This window comes from Cavia porcellus, unplaced genomic scaffold (assembly GCF_034190915.1).
Source record: "Cavia porcellus strain 051 isolate PalLab524CR breed Dunkin Hartley unplaced genomic scaffold, mCavPor4.1 scaffold_10, whole genome shotgun sequence".
Lineage (NCBI taxonomy): Eukaryota > Metazoa > Chordata > Mammalia > Rodentia > Caviidae > Cavia > Cavia porcellus.
Window position 1 is genome coordinate 84,250,373 of NW_026947493.1, and position 19,151 is coordinate 84,269,523.

The 19,151-nt window shown below is 45.0% G+C and overlaps 1 protein-coding gene across 8 annotated transcripts in view; it reads right to left on the reverse strand.

The window, feature by feature from the left end:
- Ubr5 (ubiquitin protein ligase E3 component n-recognin 5) overlaps positions 1 to 19,151 on the reverse strand; it is a 125,241-nt gene that overhangs the window by 59,805 nt on the left and 46,285 nt on the right. For 6 of the 8 annotated variants that reach the window (XM_063257696.1, XM_063257698.1, XM_063257697.1 and 3 more), the window contains exons 6-9: positions 14,265 to 14,454; positions 13,626 to 13,785; positions 12,769 to 12,918; positions 10,704 to 10,915 (exon numbers count right to left, since the gene is read on the reverse strand). In XM_063257696.1, the coding sequence (XP_063113766.1) occupies positions 10,704 to 10,915; positions 12,769 to 12,918; positions 13,626 to 13,785; positions 14,265 to 14,454 (712 nt within the window). The remainder of the gene's footprint in view (positions 1 to 10,703; positions 10,916 to 12,768; positions 12,919 to 13,625; positions 13,786 to 14,264; positions 14,455 to 19,151) is intronic. The other 2 variants (XM_063257699.1, XM_063257695.1) reach the window with 1 other exon arrangement.

Genomic DNA, 19,151 nt, shown 5'->3' on the forward strand with positions numbered 1-19,151 from the left:
AATCATGAGAGTCATAAAGTACCTCAAAAATCTCACAGTATAACCTGCCAGTAACAGACCTGAGGCTGCCCAGTTTCCTTCAGGCCTGTGCACTACTTCTCTCCCTTCTGGAATGCCACACACGGAAATAATGGCGTTTTTCTGCCCTTCATGCAATTCTATTAATATTTGGTCAGATAGAGCCCGATGCTCAAGTAAAGCCTTTGTAAAGCCTACCAAGATCTGTAATATGGCAACAACAGACTATCCCTTGGACTTTTCCAGAAAAAAATACTTGATTTGATGTTCACTTTACCAGTGCCATTCAGCCTTATTTTCAAGTCATTTGGGTGTGGGATCACATCTGGAATTCTGCATCCAATTCCCCTTTCTACTTTATTCTCTCTTCTCCATTTCTTGGCTCAAATGAAAGGTAATGAGATCAGATAATGGGACCCCAAAACCTGGGCCCAACACATATGCAGAAGTACTGCAAATCACATAATTTCTCTGCACCCACTGACCCCATCAGGAAGGAGAACCATAATATACGAGAAGTGAATTAACAGATCCAGCACACAGCACAGAGCCCAGTGCCCAGGAAGCCTCCGTCAATCAAAGGAGATTTTCACCTTCTACCTCATTATGGCCTGCCACCTCCCTCATTTAAAGACAGTGCCGCTGCACGCATGTACCATCTCGGGCCCATCAGCCACCCGAGCAAGCCCTGCTTCAGCCTTCTCCCAGGACTGTGCCAGGAAGCACTACACCAGCCTCTCCAGCCAGGACAGTCGCACTGCTGGGTGCTTCACAACTCATCTTCTGTCCCCCACCGCCTGGCCTCGGGTCACCTCGCCCTGTTTTCCTCCTGCCCTCATGAGTACTTTCTCCACCTCCCTCACGACACCCACCCTCGTACCCTGCACTCAGCCTCAGAGATGTGCCCTCTGCAGTGCTATGCTACTAAGCATGCAGCCTGTGTCCCCCATGGGGCCTCCACAGTGCTCCACCTGGACGCCTCAGGAAGCACGTACCTTCTCCAAAGTAAGCTCACTGCCTCCTACAGTCACACCCCACATGACACCACCACACACTGTGTGACAGGCGACATTCTGGACACCCAGGAGGCCCAGGCCCTCCTCCCCTCTCACCACCCACTAACTAGGACTCCCATGGGAGGCTTGCCTTCTGTCTCCACTGACCCACTAGGCTCAGATCCACGTAATGCCCTTCTCCAACAGCACGGCTACCCTTCAACTCCACTTGTCGGGAGGAAGACAGGGACAGTGGCCTCGATCTAGCTCCTCTCGGCTTCCTTACACCACACTGTTAATTTAGCACATGGTGTTCCAAAGGGGAAACAGTACACAGGACAAGAGGAAACAGCCTCACATCTGTTCCTGGCAACGCCAGCTGCTCACTTCAGTGGAGTCAGACTGACAGGGCAAAGCTGCGCCGAGCTCTGCAGTTCCTGTCTCTCTTGCTGAGCAGCGTGGTGCGGCCTCCTCAGCGAGGTGTCTAGAGCCCCCTCCAGACACACTGAAGCGGCTCACTCGCAGTATATCCACCACCTGCTGCCTGGATGCCTCGACTGCGTAGGCAACACCACCATCACCTCCGAGCAGCTCAGGGTCTGGCTACGAAGCCCCTGCCAAGTGTGCCAGGCGGGATCAGCCTTTCCCTCTGTGACCTTTGCATGCTGCCTCCCATAACTTCAGCTGAGCACTGGTGACGTGGGACACGCTGCCTCCAGTCCTGCTGGCACATGGCGAGGAACGGGAACACATGGATCTCAACTCCAACACCAGGCATAGTGCGGCGCAGGAGTGGGGCACAAGTACAGCCCCGCACTGGCTAACAGCATCCTGCAGCAAGGGCAAACCCAAGGGAGCCAAAGGCAGCCAAAGGTGACAGGATGGGCGGTGGGGCCCCCAGCGGCAGGAGGCTCAGTGCCTGCTCACCGTCGGGACACAGAACCGGCGCTGCTGAGCAAACTGGGGCCCACTGGAACCACAAAGAAGGGAGTGAGCACTGATGCATACTTTGCAGCTCCATTTTTTTAAGCAAAATCCCTGAGAAGCTGAATCTAATCTGTAAGTTTGGAGCTGTCTGTAAAACATGCGAGTTGCCCAGTTGGAAACTGGAAAACACTGCATTTGGGGCAGAGAGGCTGAAAGGCCAGGAATCGCCCTGTGGTGAGGTGCAAGTGGTACCAGAGCACACCACCATCGAGAGATCCGTATTTTGAAAATGCCCATCTTTCTTTTCCAAAACTTTCTCTAGTAAAACCTTGTCCTTTTTCATGAAAGCTTCATTTCCTATCTGCAAGCGCTTGTGGCTCAGCGCAACCCTGCACATTCATGCGAGGGCTGGTGGGGTCGGCAGGGGTCTGCTCACACCGCACCTCTCCTTCCACCTTACAGAGATCACATTCTAACGAAGCAGCTGTACCTGTGACACACCTGGCTGACTGGGGGCTCCCAAAGGTCCCTCCCAAGGTCACCCAAGCCCTCCGTCTGCTCTGTCAGCATGGAAACCACAAGCCAGGCACAGTAGGAGGAGGGCCAGCAGAGACGATGTCCTTCCCCACTGGGGGCTACTCCACGCACTGCTGCGATATAGAGCCAGCGCCAGACCAAGCCGCCTGCCAGGGGAATGAAGCACCCCTTCCGTGAAGGCCCTGCACAGGCATGCGGACCTGCGCACTTCACAGCACCTGCCTGTGATTACCTCGGGTTCTCCACCTCGGTTACTCCTTCACAACAACCAGCACTCCCTCTTCCAACCTTCTGAGAGAGTGGGGAGCACAGGCAGGCAGTGCACAAAATATATGCATTTCCGGGTGTGAGGCTCACATGGGAGGTGGGGGCCGGACAGATGGTGACACCTACACCCCACCTTCCCAGGGAAGGCAAGCATGACCTGGCAAGTTCCAACCCAGGCAGGGTAACTTCGTGAGACCCTGCCTCCAAAGGAGATCTTAGAGCTGGGGAGGTAGCTCAGTGGTAGCACGGCTGCCTACAATGTGGGCTTCAGCCCTAGTACACAAAACCACACACGAAACGTTCTGATGATGGGTGCACACACGCACACATGTGGCACAATGGCATCTAGCATCACACAGTTACTTCTGCATGAAACACAGTGCCAAAACAAGGATACTAACGCCAGTCCTCTCCTGTGTGTCTTATTTTAGACATGCTGACCCTACACGAGGATACATGCTGCTCTGGCTCTGTCTACCAATTTCTTCTCCCATCTCCAGTAACCAGTTTCACTCACCGTACTTTTTGTTTCTAGTGTGTTTGAGCCTGGACCTCACTAGGCAGTTTAGGCTGACCCTAAACTCACTTCGTAGCCCCGACGGGCATCGAACCCACAGCTACCCTTCTGATTCGGCCTCCGGAGCGCAGGGATGACAGATGTGTATGCCACCATGCCTGACCTTTCTCTATAGTTTTAACTTTCAATTTTTTAAGAAAGATTCCACACACAAGTGAGATCACGTAACAGTTTCCTTATCTCCCTCAGCACAGGTCCATCACGAGGTGGTGGACAGCATGACCGCCTGCTAAGTAACATTCCATGTGTCACACTCACTTTATTCATCCATCAACAGACACTGAGGCTGTCTGCACATCTCGGCACAAGGTGGCTGTGCCAGGGACTCCATCCCCTTGGGAAGACACTTGGAAGAAGAAATGCTCCTCTCATTCTCTGAGGATCCCACACTGCGGCAACGGCTCTCCTGAGCCTCGCTTCCAGGGCAGGGTGCCGAGGTCCCCATCCTCCGTCCCCAGTCGTCACACACCTCCTGTGTTTACAGCAGCCGTGCTGAAAGCCAGGAGATGACGTCTCATCTCATGGTGCTATTAGTTCACGTTTCCCTCACATCAGTGACACTGTGTACCTTTTCATCTATCTGGGGCTAACTTTACGGCCTTTGAAGTCTCGTAAGTAATTCACGTCTTTCATGCATTTTTTTTAAAGAACTTGTTTTGTATTTCCGACACAGACTTGTAAGAGGTCCTTATTAATTCTGGATACTAATCCCTATTAGCTATATGGCGCACAAATATTTTTTCCCAATCTTTAGGCTGCCTTTTCATTTTGATGTTTTCTTTGCTGTGCAGAAGGGATGTATTAGTGCCACTTACTTATGTTCACTTCTACAGCCTTTCAATGTGAGATCCAAAAGCTGTTGCCACGTTAGTGTCTAGCTGTCATCAGCTTTTCTCCTACAGCCTCACCTACTTTTACAAGTTCAGAACATACATCTGGATAATTTTTTTTCTTCTCAGTGCTGGAGACTGAGCCCAAGGCCTTTGCACTGAACATTTCCACCCCTTTTTATTTTTGAGACAGAGTCTTGCTAAGTTTCCCAGGCTGGGTTCAAACTTGCTGTCCTCCTGTCTCAGCAACCCCATAGTAATAGGATTTCACAAGTACACCACCATAGCTGGCCATCTGGGATCCACTCTGAGCTGATTTTTATTCATACTGTAAAATTTAAATCCAATTTTCTTCTTCTGCATGTGGAAATCCATTTCCCCAGCACCCCTGACTACAGTGGTGGTCCACTCTCTCCCGAGTTCTCTTGGTCCTGCAGTCCTACACACTGAGTTTACATCTGCACTCTCTTCTGGCCCACTAGTCTGTTTCTGTTTTATGCCAACTCCGGTTCTGAGTACTACAGCTTTATGATAGAATTTTGTGTCAGTAGTTGTGATACCTCCAACTTTTTTTTCCTTCTCAGCATAGCTTTTGTGGTTCCATTTTTGTGAAAAATACAAACGACATTTGATGAGGTTGCATACAGTGTTCTAGGTAATAGAAGAGTTTTAACAATGTCAACACTTCTTTTGCTTGATTTTCTGAGACAGTCTGTAGTTTAGGCTGGCCTTGAATTCACTATATGGCCTCATCTGACCTCAAATTTGTGTTGATCCTCCTGCCTCTGCCTCCCCAGGGCTGTGGTTAAAAACATGCACCACAATGCTCAGCTCAACATCAGCACTTCTAATTCACGAACACAGGATACTGTTTACTTCTTTCTGTTGTATTCAATTTCTTTCATCGTTTTTTTCATAGCTTCCAGCGTAGGAACTTTTCACTTTACTGGTTAAGACTGGGAGGGTGGTTTTTCAAAATGGGATTATTCCCTTGATTTCTGTTCAGTCAGGCCATTACATGTATTAATAAATGCAACAATTTTTTAAATAATGATTTTTTTACCCTGCAGCTTTACTTATTTAGTTCTAACAGGTTTTTGTGGAATCTTTCAGATTTTCTACAGACAGTACCATGTCATCACAAATAGAGTAATTCTACTTTCTCCTTTTGGCCTACAAAACAGGAAAGTAGTTTTCTTCTTCCTTTATTTCTTCTTCTCTGGACACACTTGCTGGTGCTTCAAGTATGACCACTGCACAAGTATCGAAAGCGGGCCCCAGACTGCAGCGGCAAAGCTTCCAGCTGCTGCTCGTGGATTACGATCTCAGCTATGGCTGCTCCTAACTGCCCTTTTTGGCTGATGGGCTTTCCTTCTACATCTCAACCTTAGAAGAGTTTTTAATCAAGCAAACATGCTGACCTCGCCAAGCCCTTCTTTCTAAGGATGTCACATGGTGTCTCTCTGTCTCTGTCTCTTTCTGTCTCTCTGTTACATGGTCTGTCTGTCTCTGTCACATGGTCTCTGTCTGTCTGTGTCTCTCTCTCTCTCTCTCTCTCTCTCTCTCTCTCTCAGGCCTGGGCCCTCCCTCACACAGAAAAGCATTCGGTTATGGTCACAGAGCAAGTGGCATGGCGACAGTATGAGATCCCACGGTCTGGCACCACTGTTGCTAATCCAGTCCGTCTGCAGGCTCTACCCGCTCCCCAGTGCCTCTGGGCCCAATCTGTGAGGCTGCCTTTGCAGGGGACCCCTGTTCCTCCACTCCCTGCAAACACTACAAACACCTAGCAGACCTAATGCTCACAGTATTTAGTCAAAGTTACTAAATCAGTACTGATTGATGTTTGTCACTATCTTCATAAAACTTTAAATATTCAAAAAAAAAACCTTTAAATATTCCCACAGTCATTTCCAATGAAATATTTATACTGACCTTAATATTTAACTCAAAAGAGTAATTTTGGAAAGAGGGGTGATACAAATATATAGTAAATGCTTAAATTTTCAAAAGCTGCTATAGTAAAAGATACAATGCCCCCTCACCCTTCAAACATGTTCCGCTGCTCTCACCACTTGCTGAAGCAGTTCTGGCCTTCTTTCCTGAGTGTCTCTAAGAGGTGTGATTTAAAACCTGGTGGGTGCTGCCGCCAAGTGCCACTCAAAAACAGGCAGGTTTGTAAAAACATGATGCTGCACCACCCTTATTCAATGCACCTGGTCTGTACCACGTCCGACTTCTCCCCAGAATCAAAATGGCCTCAAAAGGCTAATACTTTCAACCGACTCTGAGGCAGCCACCATAGTGCCACTACAGACATTCACTGAAAAGACTTTCAGAACTACTTCAGACAGCAGTGAGGACAATGGAGTAAGTGTGTTGGAAGTGAGGGGAGGAACCTATTTTAATTCACTTAATTTAAAAAACAGAACGCAGGGGGCTGGAGATTTAGCTCAGCGGCATAAGCACCTGCCTTGCAAGCAGGCAGTCGTGAGTTCGATCCCCAGTACCGATAAAAATGAAAAAGACAAAAAAAAAAAAAAAAAAAAAAAACAGAACGCAGGGGCTGGAGGTTTAGCTCAGCGGCATAAGCGCCTGCCTTGCAAGCAGGCAGTCGTGAGTTCGATCCCCAGTACCGATAAAAATGAAAAAGACAAAAAAAAAAAAAAAAAAAAAAACAGAACGCAGGGGCTGGAGGTTTAGCTCAGCGGCATAAGCACCTGCCTTGCAAGCAGGCAGTCGTGAGTTCGATCCCCAGTACCGATAAAAATGAAAAAGACAAAAAAAAAAAAAAAAAAAACAGAACGCAGGGGCTGGAGGTTTAGCTCAGCGGCATAAGTGCCTACCTTGCAAGCAGGCAGTCATGAGTTCGATCCCCTGTACCGATAAAAAGGAAAAAGACAAAAAACAAAAAACAAAAAACAGAACGCCCCTTGTGTTCTAATATAAGGTGAAACGAAAAACACTATGGATACTACCCTCACTTCACATTTAAGAATGTTTCTTTAACCCATTTCTAAAATTAAGCTGCTGATAGCAACTGAAGTAAAAGAACAACTTAGTATTTACAGTGTTTTTTATATTTCACACCCAAAACAAGTCACATACACAGAAGAAATTAGAAGCCACACAACTAAAATTTCTGAAATGATAGCAACTGAAGTAAAGAAACGATTTAGGGATTATACTTTTGATTAACTTTGCATGCCTGTATCTAGCAGTCTGAACAACTATTGGAGTACAGTGCAGTATACTAAGGTACAGTAAGGTGCAGTTTACTAAGTACTGTTGATTTTCTACTGTCTTATTTTTAGAATCCAAGGTTTTGCTCATTATATTGTTTTGTTTCACTTTATTGCTGTTTTATTCTCTTTAAAATAAAAAATTAAATTATGTGAAGCTGGAGTGTATATTTTGACCCGAAGAAGAATGATTCTATTTCCTTGTGTTTAGGAGGAAATAGGCCCCAGCAGGAAGTGAACACTGAGCAAGCTCTCCAGCTCCACTGCCGAATCCGCCTGGCAAGCTGCATGCGTGCGGATGGGCACAGCAGCACTCCATCCACAGGAACGAAGGCTCAGAAAGGCCCACCAGACCTTCTCCAGGGCACCACTACACACGCAAGGAAGACTACCTTTCAGCACCCTGATCCGCCAAGGGGAAGATTTATACTATCTTCTGAAAATAATGCAACAGCTACCAAGATTGTTTGACGAGCCCAACCTAGATTACGGAGAATCACATATTTTAAGCGTAAGTACTGGTCAGTCACATTCAAGTCAGTCACATGTCATCTGTCTCCTGCTCTAGGCGCCAGGTCCCCAGGAGAAACCCATTCAAGTCATAACTAAGGCCGCTCTTGGTGACCAACAGCTCACTAGCCTGCAGCAAACATGTCCTGAGTGCTCTTCTGTGGCTCTGCTTTCCAAAAGGCCCCTTAAATGTGGAACTTGCCAGCTGTGGTAGCACAGGCCCTTAGAAGGATGGCCGCCACAAGATGGCGGCCAGTGTGGGCTACCTAATGAGTTCAAAGCCAGGCTGCACTAGATAGAGACCCTGTCTCAAAACAACACAACACCACAGCAGCATAAGCTGCAGCACTCAGCCTGTGCTGCTTGGAAACTCTCTTGACCTTCAAACGCTCTTACAGACCAGGCCACAGCGGTGCTGTGTGTGTTGCATTCTGGGGTCCTGTTCCCTGGCTCCACATTCCACCCTCCCCCACCTGTCACTCTCCCCTGTCCCAAACCAGCACTCATCAGTGGTGACCACTCCCAGCCATGGCAATATGGTCCCGAATGCTGCCATGGTGGTGGGGTTCCTCTCTAGGGCCTGAAAGCAGCCCCCTCCCTGAGCTGGTCTTCACATCCTGATTGTGAGGAGAGTGGGCCAGGCCCCACTGACAGTGTCTAACAGATGTGCTGGGGACTGAGAGGGTATACAACACTTTAAGCGAAAGCGGTTTCCCAGAGCAGAGAGTGATGGTATCTTGATTGTACCTTGATTGTATCTTTGTTTGTTGTAATTGTTTTTGTTTTTTTGAGACAGGGTCTCTGTACTGTATGTAGTTCAGGCTGGCTATGAACTCACAGTGATCCTCCTGGCTCAGCCTCCCAAGTGCTGGGCTTATAGCTGTTTAGACACTGTGCCCATGATGTTATTTTAAATGATTCATTTCAAAGATAAAAGGCCACAGACAGAGGAAAATTATTTCACATACTGCTTGTCTTCCATTCATTCAGTATCTAGTGATCAAATTCCATCTGAAATTAAGACTTCATAAAGAAAAGTGGGGTGTGGTGATGCACACCTATAATCTCAGCACTTGGGAGGTTAAGGCAGGAGGATCCTTGCAAGTTTGAGACCAGCTTGGTCTACAAAGAGAGCTCAAGGCCAGCCTTAACTGCATAGTGAGACTCTGCCTCAAAAGGACAAAAAAAAAAAAAAAGACTTCATAAAGCATCTGAAGCTATCTCTGAAAACAAGCTGTACCTTAAGACACATGCCATTCAGGAAAGGCCAACAGAGAGCGGTTAAAAATGACAGAATGCACAGCAGCAGGAGAGAGGACTGCTATCTTTGTTCTGTTCAGAAATACCTTCGCTGGGTTAGGGATTGTGGCACAGGGGCAGAGCACCGGCCTAGCATGCCGGAGGCCCTGCGTTCAATCCCGAGCACCACACACACACACACACACACACACACACACGTGTGCACATGCACACACGCACACACACCATGACACGACAATACTTTCATTAACAAAACTGACACATGGTTAAAAAGCCCAAATAAGTAGTAAGGGTTGGCACTAGAAAAGGGTTCATGAGTCTGCTGCTGCTACCCTATGCCAGTAGGAAACAGACACACCTCTAACACAATCCAGGCAAGGAAAATAACAAATAGTTAACTAACACACACACACACACACACACAGAGACAATCACCCTCTATCATATGAAGAAAAAGCACAAAGCAGAACTTGGGACATTTCCAGTTTCATGGAAATAAGAGAATGCAGTTTGAGGAAAGTCTGGCAGTTGCCAAAGGAAACAGAATAACCCCTTGCCTCCAAAGACAGTGATTAAAATTCATGCTCTCTCTTGCATTCAAGTTTTCCACAGGACCTGAATGCAATGAAAACAAATGCCCTGCACTAAGACTTGCAATAACCATGGAGACAGAAACTTGAAAATTCAGTAATATCTTCTCCAATTCAAGTTCAAACTTGGAGAGAAAACAATTCCATGACAGACTCTCCTTATCGCTGGTGACTGGCCTCTGAGTTCCCATCTTCTAGGCTATTTCTGCTTAAGAAAATTTCCCACCCAACTATCTGGAAAGAAAAACAGGCACAGTTTAAAAAAAAACCAGGACACACACACACACACACACACTTCCCACAGCACACTCAGAAGGTGAGTCAGCAACCACTCAACCCACAGTGGGCACAGCTCTGCATCACATACCATAGGGGCTGACAGATGGACTGAACCCAGCGAACCCCAGGTGCTCCCTGGGGTGCACTGGGCGCACCGGGCCTGGGATGCATTGGGCACACTGGTCCTCAGGATGCAGGCTTTGTCTCCCTCTGCAGCCTCAGTGAAGGGTCAGCAGAAGTCACTGTCAGTCTGGGACAGCCAACTAACTGATCTGAGGAATGCAGATCCGGCTTCCTGTGCTGCCCCAGACTGGTCCCACAAGAACCGGGGGCCGACACTAGACTGGGCCAAGCCATCTCTGCCACAGCCGGGGAGTAACTACTCCCAGGAAAGCCCCCAGAGCAGAATGTTGAGTGCTGCTGGTAATCCACCCCGCTGCTCAGGACTCCCTCAAAAATGCACTCATCTTACCCAGGTAACTCAAGCAATGTCAAATCAAGGTAGTCTACTTATCTTACTGTAAAATGAGATTAAAATACCATTTTATGTTTGAGCTTTTTTTAAACAGCAGTACAAAAATATGAATAAATTAAAACTTTCCAGGAGGAGGAAAAGGACCTTGCCAGGAATTCATTTAAATGAAAAGGGTGTGAGATATTTTCCCCATTACCTTGTCAGGCCACCACTGAAGATCTTCACCTAGTGACACTGGGCTCTGCACGGGGGTGTTCTTCTTGTCCAAGCTGGGCTCTCCTTCTTTGCTGGTAGAGCCCCTTTCATTATCAAATGAGGCTCCATCAAGCCACCTTCTCTCACGTAAACGTAAAACGGATTCACGTTCACGCAACAGCTCAGAGTCTCTCTCTAAGGGAAGAAGGAGAACTGGTATGCAATTGGGTCACACCAGTGGGATAAAAGTAAGCCACTCTCTAGTAAAGACCCTTCAGGATGCAACTAACAGCAGTTCATCTACTCACAAAACCTTATGTCAGCGTGTACCTAACAGAGCTGGCCCGCAACACTCTAGATAGTAACCTTTTTCCAGTGAGTGGATACAAATTATAAACTGGTTATTTTTTTAAAACTATGCAGAGGCAAATGCATACTATGAACATTTTTATTTGTAAATTAGAAAACGCATATAACTAGGATTTCCACATGTTAGATACATACAGGCCAACCAAAAGAGGTATTTTTTCCAGTTTTTTTAAAAAATCCAGACATGTGGGGAAATTTCATAATTAAACTACAAATACATTAATGTAAACAATTATAAAGATTTTAGTAAAGTAACTTTATAGGCAATATTTTTATGGATAACTCATTTAAAAATCTGAGGAATAAGACTGGAGGGGAATTTGCTTTTTGAGGAGAAAGTCTTAATTTCTAAGTTTAGCCAAAATGTCTTCCCTGCAACTGGCCTACCATTATCTAAAGCCACGCTTTTTTCAGCTTGCTGATATATTACTTTTTAAAATAAGATAACCAAAATAGCCAGATGTGGTGGTGCACTCCTGTAATCCCAGCACTTGGAAGGCTAATGCAGGAGGATCATTGCAAGTTCGAGACCAACCTGGGCTACAAAATATGCTCAAAGCCATCGTCAACTGTATACATCGAAACCTTGTCTCAAAAAGACAAAAAGCAAAAAAAACCCCACAATAATCAAAATACATTTTCCAAGATCTGTAGAATAAGAATTAGAGACAGCATTATAACTGAATCATAAAATTGCCATACATAGAGGTCAGTGCTGGTCAAGTATCAGTTATTTCAGATGGTTCTAACTAAAGGTTAGGCCTGTATGTACTGAACTTAGGAAAAGAAAAGGGGAAAAAGGACTTGTCTCAGATACTGAATGTACTTACTACACTCGAGTCAGTGAAGTATGCATTTGCTTAAACAATTTTGAAGCTACTACATCATACGTTCAGTATATTAAAAGATCACCCATAGATCTGTTAGTTTTTAAGTCTGTTTATAAGAATCAGATGTTTGGACCAATGCCTTAATAAAACACAGCATCTTTCCCAATTCATTAATGATCATTAACTACAGGTTATTTTTCTCTATTGTTTCAATCAAGTGGTTTGAAATTATAGAAAGTAAAAAAGCAAAGTTATAATTCAACCTAAAGCTTATTCAAAATTACACAAGAAGAGCCAGGGATTTTGCTCAGTTACATAAGTGCCTGCCTGGCAAGCGCAACATCATGAGTTTGATCCCCGATACCAATCTCCCCCAAAAAAACCCACAGGGAAGCTAGTTTCATGGTTTCAAAATCTCCTACTTTCCACTCTGTACTATGTTTTTTAAGGATTTCAAGCTTTTAAAAGCATAAGGTGGTAATCATTTCTATACACTTAACACTGACCACGCTCATCCTATGCAGTAAGTTTCCCATACTTCTGACACTTAAAGAAGCAGAATTGTTATATTTTAATCAAATGAACGTGAGACTTTATTTCTGAAAGCTGCATGTCACAATAAGGCGTTTAGCTCAAAAACTGATATTCTAATTACAGTTTGTAAGTCATAAGCTATGGTACATATTATATAACATAAACAAGATCACCTCTGAAATACTACCGTGGTTCTTCAACATAAAGAATGACAAGTTTATTGGTGAGGCTACACAAAAACACAACAGGTGGTGATTTCGTTTACTTTAACTCTCCAAGTTAAAATCCAGTGAATCTAGCACTACCTTTTAAAAGAAATAAATGCAAAATTACCTCGAGAAGAGCCTAGCCTGGAAAGTGACGAGCGGCGAAAAGAAGGATAACCGAAATAGCTAATGTCCTCTGAAAACATGGCGTCCGCGTCAATAATGACACTGGGGTGGGCAGAATGAATGTCGGCATCAAGAAGGGACATGAGATCCTCTACAAACAGAGACAGACAGCACAAATGGAGCAGCTACAGACAGTACACCATCAATCCCTCAGAGAACTCCAAAAATTAAATTGTATCTAACTCAGTGACCAGTATTACCTGAAGGTAAACAGCCAGGACTATCTTGGAAATAAGATTAATGTTATTAATATAGATTTTAAGGCACATGAGATGCACGATTGTTGTATGTCCTTACTAAATTATTATAAGAAAAAAGATCACTCTTAAGCTAGAACACATCAGAGGTAATACCATCAAGATTCAAATGCAGTTCAGTATTATATACTTTCAGTAGTAAGTTAAAAACTCAATTCTGTTCTCACTGGTCAGTCAAAAAAAAAGCTCTGCACAGACAGCTGCACGTGCACGAAGGATGAGTGTGAACCCACACGACAACCACACTTCCTGTTTCCTCTCATGGGCACTTTACACTCACATCAAGTAGCTCTTCCATGAGAAACAGCTGCCGCTTTTCAAAGTTATAAAACAGCAGGATTTTTTTTTTTTTTTTTTTTTTTTTTTTTGTCTTTTTCGTTTTTATCGGTACCAGGGATCGAACTCACGACTGCCTGCTTGCAAGGCAGGCGCTTATGCCGCTGAGCTAAATCCCCAGCCCCAAAACAGCAGGATTTTACAGTTCCATTCCTTGGTGGAATAGCAAAGCAGACAGGAGAAAGCAGTAGCATGACCCACTCACCTCCAGGCAAATACGACTCGCTGGCCGTGTCATCTCCGTCGTCTCCATCTTCATCATCCCGGCTAAGTAAGTTATTTACAGCAAGGTTTACATCAAGATTTGTTCGCTGAAGCTCTCGAATAATGACACTTCTAGATTTGCCTTGTAAAACAACCTGGGCCTAAAATAAGAATGAGTAAATAAGTAAGTGCTATGCTACTTTTCTCATTAAATTATTTATCAAACACAGCTAGCTCTCTAGCTATAAGCTATAAGCGTATCCAGGTACATCTGTAAAACCAGTTACCCAGGAAGGTGAGGCAGGAGTATCTCAAATTTGAGGCCAGCAGGCCCAACATAGCAAGATCTAGTCTCAAACTGAAATTTTATTTATTATTAGGGGAGTATACAGGGAATCAAACTCATGACCTTGCACTTCCAGGCAGATGCTTAGGCCACTGAGCTATATCCCTGGCTCATCAAAATAGAATTTTAAAAAGGGCTGTAACTCAACATTCCCTGGTTCAATCCCCAATACCAGAGGGGTGGGGCAGGAGAAAAATCAGCTCTATAGAATCAGTACAGAAAAACCCATCTTGCAATTCATACTGAGCCACGCCTGTACCCACAGAGCTCCACCAAAACAGCCTGAAGCCATACCTGAGATATGAGCTCCTCCGGAATGACAGACGCTGGGATGACCGGCTGCGGCTGGCTGCCCAGGAGTCCTGAGCCTCGGTCACGGCCTGTCCGGATGACGCGGGTCTGTCTCCTGGAGTCCCGGGTGCCTGCTGATGACCGGCCAGAGGACCCTCCTCCACTTCCACCCACTCCGGAGCTCCATCGGCTTCTGCGGACCAGAGAGTTTAGACAATCAGAGAGACAAATTCTCTGGATTTGAACACTTCATTCCCAAAAGGCTGCTCTGGGTCTCGTTTTCATTCATTCAGCTAAATTTATTTTTCTCCTTGACCTTCCTCTACAGGAATGCTCTGACAAAAGCAAAATGTAATTGGACTGAGCCTTAAAGTAAACACTCGCCTGGCTGTGGTGGCACACACACATCTCCGCCCCAGCGCTGGAGTGGCTGTACAGGTGGCTGGGCGGGGGCAGCACTGTGAGTTCTGGGGCCAGCCAGGGCTATACAGCAAGCCCCTGTTTCACAAAGCCAAAAGCAGTCCCAAGTTTTAAGGCTGAAATATAAATTCACTTCTTAGAAAGATGGTACCAAACATCTTTTAAAATGGTTTTTAGGGCCAGAGGATTTAGCTCAGTGGTGTAAGCACCTGCCTGGCAAGCGTGAGGTTGTAAGTTCGATCCCGGGTACCAAAAAAATAAAATAAAGTAAAATTATTTTTAAAAGCTACACATACTCATTTCTTCCATACCCTAAAATGAACGTAACTCACCTTCATATGAAAAAATCCCAGGAAGACTGAAGTATGAACTATGCTACACGAAAGTAAAACTCACAGTAGAGCTCAAGGTAGTTTGTTTAACATGAAACACATATTTATGAAGACAGTGTCTCATTTTTTTAGCATTATCACTTTAATAGGAATTTACTATTTAAAATACATTCATTAATTTTTTTTCCAAGTATAGTGAAAAGAACTTAAAAAAGGCAGAACAGCTACAGCCTCCCTTACGACCCCAGATGCGAATGAAGAAGCTTCCTGGCATGCCATCCACACGACCACAAAGCCCATGCTCACAGTGAGGTCAGGATAACATGGCTCTCCTTAAAGGGAGCCATGGATGTGTCACTCGTGGAGCATTTTATCCCCAACTCCTACAGCCTCAACCACAGCTGAAGCTTTCCATGGCCCACCCCACAGTTTTAATTAAATTCTCCAAGCTTCCTTTTCCTCCTTTAAAAAACTTAGAATATACTAAACAGTGACTCTCAAATCAGAACGCATCCAACTCTCTGGTTTGCCTTTACTTAGCTAGAAAAGGAGGAGGAAGAAGAAGTGGAAGCAGAGGAAGAGGAAGGAGGATAAAGAGGAAAGGAAGAGGAAAACACATAAAGAGGAAAAGGAAGAGGAGGAGGAGGAGGAGGAGGAGGAAGCATCCCCCAGCAAAAGTCAGCACCTCCCCGCCCCCCAGGCTTCTATGCTGCACTCCGCTTTCGGCTCCTGACTGCAGAAGCCTTCATCCATGGCCCTAAGGCCGCATCTCCAGCGCAGCAGTGGGAAATGGCCTTGTTTCAGTCATTTTAATAACCATCCAGAGGCCAGATGGAAGATAGAGGGACTTCATTAAAACCACCTTACATTTAAGAAACAAAATTAACACAATTCCTTTTATAGTGGTATCAAAAATACTTAGGAATAAACCTAACAAAATCAAGACTCACCTGGTAAAGCACAAAGGCACTGATACAAGAGATCAAGGAGACAGAAAAGATGCTCTGCAAGTTCATGGACGGAAAGAGGGAACACCACTAATTAGGAGCTCCATGCTACCCAAAGCAATGTAGTCAACATAATCCCTATCAAAATTTGAGCAGTACCATTTTTAAAAAATAGAAAAATTCACCCTGAAAATCCACATGCAAAACTGCAAAAAGCCAAAACTAATCTTTAAAAAAAGGACAAAAATGGAAGATTCCTGCTTTGATCTCAAAGCAGTACCATGGCATCAATAATCTAACCAAGCCAGGCGTGGTGGCACACACCAGAAATCCCAGCACTTGGGAGGCTGAGGCAGGAGGATCCTTGCAAATTCAAAACCAGCTTGAGCTACAAAGTGAGCTTAAGGCCAGCCTGAACTGCATGGCAAAGACTGTCTCAAAAAGAAAAACTCAAAGCAACACAGTGCTAGCATAATGACAAACAGACCCAGAGAAGAGGGGCCCAGAAGGAGACAAATGATAACAAGGTGCTGAAACCACACAACTGCAGGCTCTTCAGAAAAAGGGACAATGAGAACCCTGGATACACACACCTAAACAACTCAAGTCAGCCCCTGCCTCATGCCTGGGTCAAAAACGAACTCCAGGACTACAGTGTTTTTTACCGGTAAAAGAACACTTTGCTGGCACGTACAAGGCTCTAGGGTCAGTCTCCAGTGCCCCAAATAAGTAAGAAATACAGAACTCAAAAGCAATCACAGACTCTCCAACACAACAGCTGTTAACTATAAAGCTCCTAGGAGAAACCAAGGACAGCATAGTGACACCGGACCAGGCAGTGACTTCTAGGACATGACACCTTCAAAGCATAGTCACACTCACCTTCAAACTTTTCTATAGGACACTACACAATCAACGAAGTGCAAAGCTGCCCAGGGAACGGGGGAAAGGATTGGTAGATCATGACTTCAGTAACAGTTAATACCCAGTTTAAGAACCACTGTTCATATACAAGGCTGGTTGTAATTCAAGATTTGCAGGCACAATATATAAAGAACTTCAACTCAACCAGGAATGACAATACATGCCTGGAATCCCAACACTTTCAGAGGCTGAGGGGGAGGACCAGAAGTTCAAGTACAGTACAGGGTACTTAGCAAGACTCTGTCTCAAAATTAAAACTAGAAGTAAAAAGGGCTTGTGATGCAGCTCAGTATGAAGGCCTTGTGTTCAATCCCCCATACAACCAAAAGTAAGCAAATAAACAGGAAACAGAACTACCACAAGAGCCTGCAATCACACTTCCAGGTTTACACTCGAAAGAATCAGGCAGGGGCTAGAGAGCGCAGGTCCCCAGAGGTCTGCACAGCCCCCGCCTGGCGAGAGGAAGGAAGGGAGCCCTCTGCCTGTTGCGGCACAGAGACTCAGGGCACCATGCTAACTGCAGTGAGCGACAAGAGACAAGTGCTGTACAGCTCCCCAGGGTGTTATATGTATGTTATGCGTGTTACATGTATGTGATGTGATCAGGCCTGAGACTGGGCAGCAGGACACAGAGCTGCTGAATGACTTTCCTGTCTGCAAGATGAAAAAGATGGAAAGGCCCGTTTCATAACAAGTCAGCACCAACACTACTAAGCTGTATAAATGGTGAGGAGAGTGAATTTTATTCAATACCTTTCAGCCAAAATTAAATATAACTTTAAATTTAAAAATAACATTTTAAAATGAAATTGTGGGGGCTGGGGATTTAGCTCAGTGGCGTAAGTGCCTGCCTTGCAGGCAGGCAGTCATGAGTTCGATCCCTGGTACCGGTAAAAAGGAAAAAAGACAAAAAGAAATTGTGTAAGAAGTGCAATGGAAATGGCATAAGCACCTGCCTGGTAAGCACGAGGTTGTAAGTTTGATCCTCAGTACAAGAAAAAGAGAGAGAGAGAGAGAGAGAGAGAGAGAGAGAGAGAGAGAGAGAGAGAAAAGGAAGAAAGGAAGAAAGGAAGAAAGGAAGGAAGGAAGGAAGAAAGAAAGAAAGAAAGAAAGAAAGAAAGAAAGAAAGAAAGAAAGAAAAAGGAAGGAAGGAAGGAAGGAAGGAAGGAAGGAAGGAAGGAAGGAAGAAAAGAAAGAAAAGAAAGGAAGGAAGGAAGAAAGAGAAAAAATCTTCTCAAGTTATGTGTCTATATATGTATGTGCATGTGTATGTTATGCATATATTATGTGTTATAGGTATGTTATGCGTTATGAGCATGTTATATGTATATTATGTATGTTATGCATATATTATTATGTGTTATGTGCACATTGTGTGTTACATGTATGTGTGTTATGTGTATGTGATGTGACAAGGCTTCTAACTGCCCCAGATTCCCTAATCTAAGTGATAAACTGCAGACTTCCTTCGAGTTTATTGCAATCAATACAAAAACAGGAGAGAAAAAACTGAACAAATCAAGGAAACACAACTATCTTAAGACCCAACATATTTCTGACTATATCATTTCTCAATTTACAAAATGACTTGATCATGGTCTCACCATCAGCAGTCAAAGAATTTGTACTTAAATTTGATTAAAAGCTGGAAACCCACAGAATCAGTGGGCACACAGCTCTGAGCCTCATCTGGTGGGAGCAAGCGCACCACCGGCCTGGGGGCAGGGCTGAAAATGCTGGTGACTCTCCCTGCACCTGTGGGTCTTAGAGTCAGCGCGACCTCCAGACTGGCTCAAACTCACCGGCCCCTGCACAGCCTCTGGTCTTCTTCAGTCTTCACCCACTGAGAGGAGGGTTTAAACCCAGACAGCAAGGAAGCGACATACAAACAGGACCGATCACAATCCACAGAATAAAACACACTGGCTCCATGAGCCCACAATGGTGTATATAATTGAATAGAAAAAGACATGAAATACAAAATGGAAGGGAAGGGGAAGGAGAAGGCTGGGTTTGATTGAGCTGACACCATGCACATCATCTTAAGCCAGGTACATTATTCTCAGGAAATGTACTATTTCTGAATCCAGGTACACTGCCAGGTGTGGTGGGGCACACCTGTAATCCCAGGACTCAAGAGGCTACTGAGGGAGGAGGACTGATGAGAGTTTGAGGCCAGCCTGGGCTACACAGTGAGTTCAAAGGTAGCTTGTATGTGTATGCCTCAAGAAAAACAACAACAACAAAAAAAAAGAAATAAAGGTACA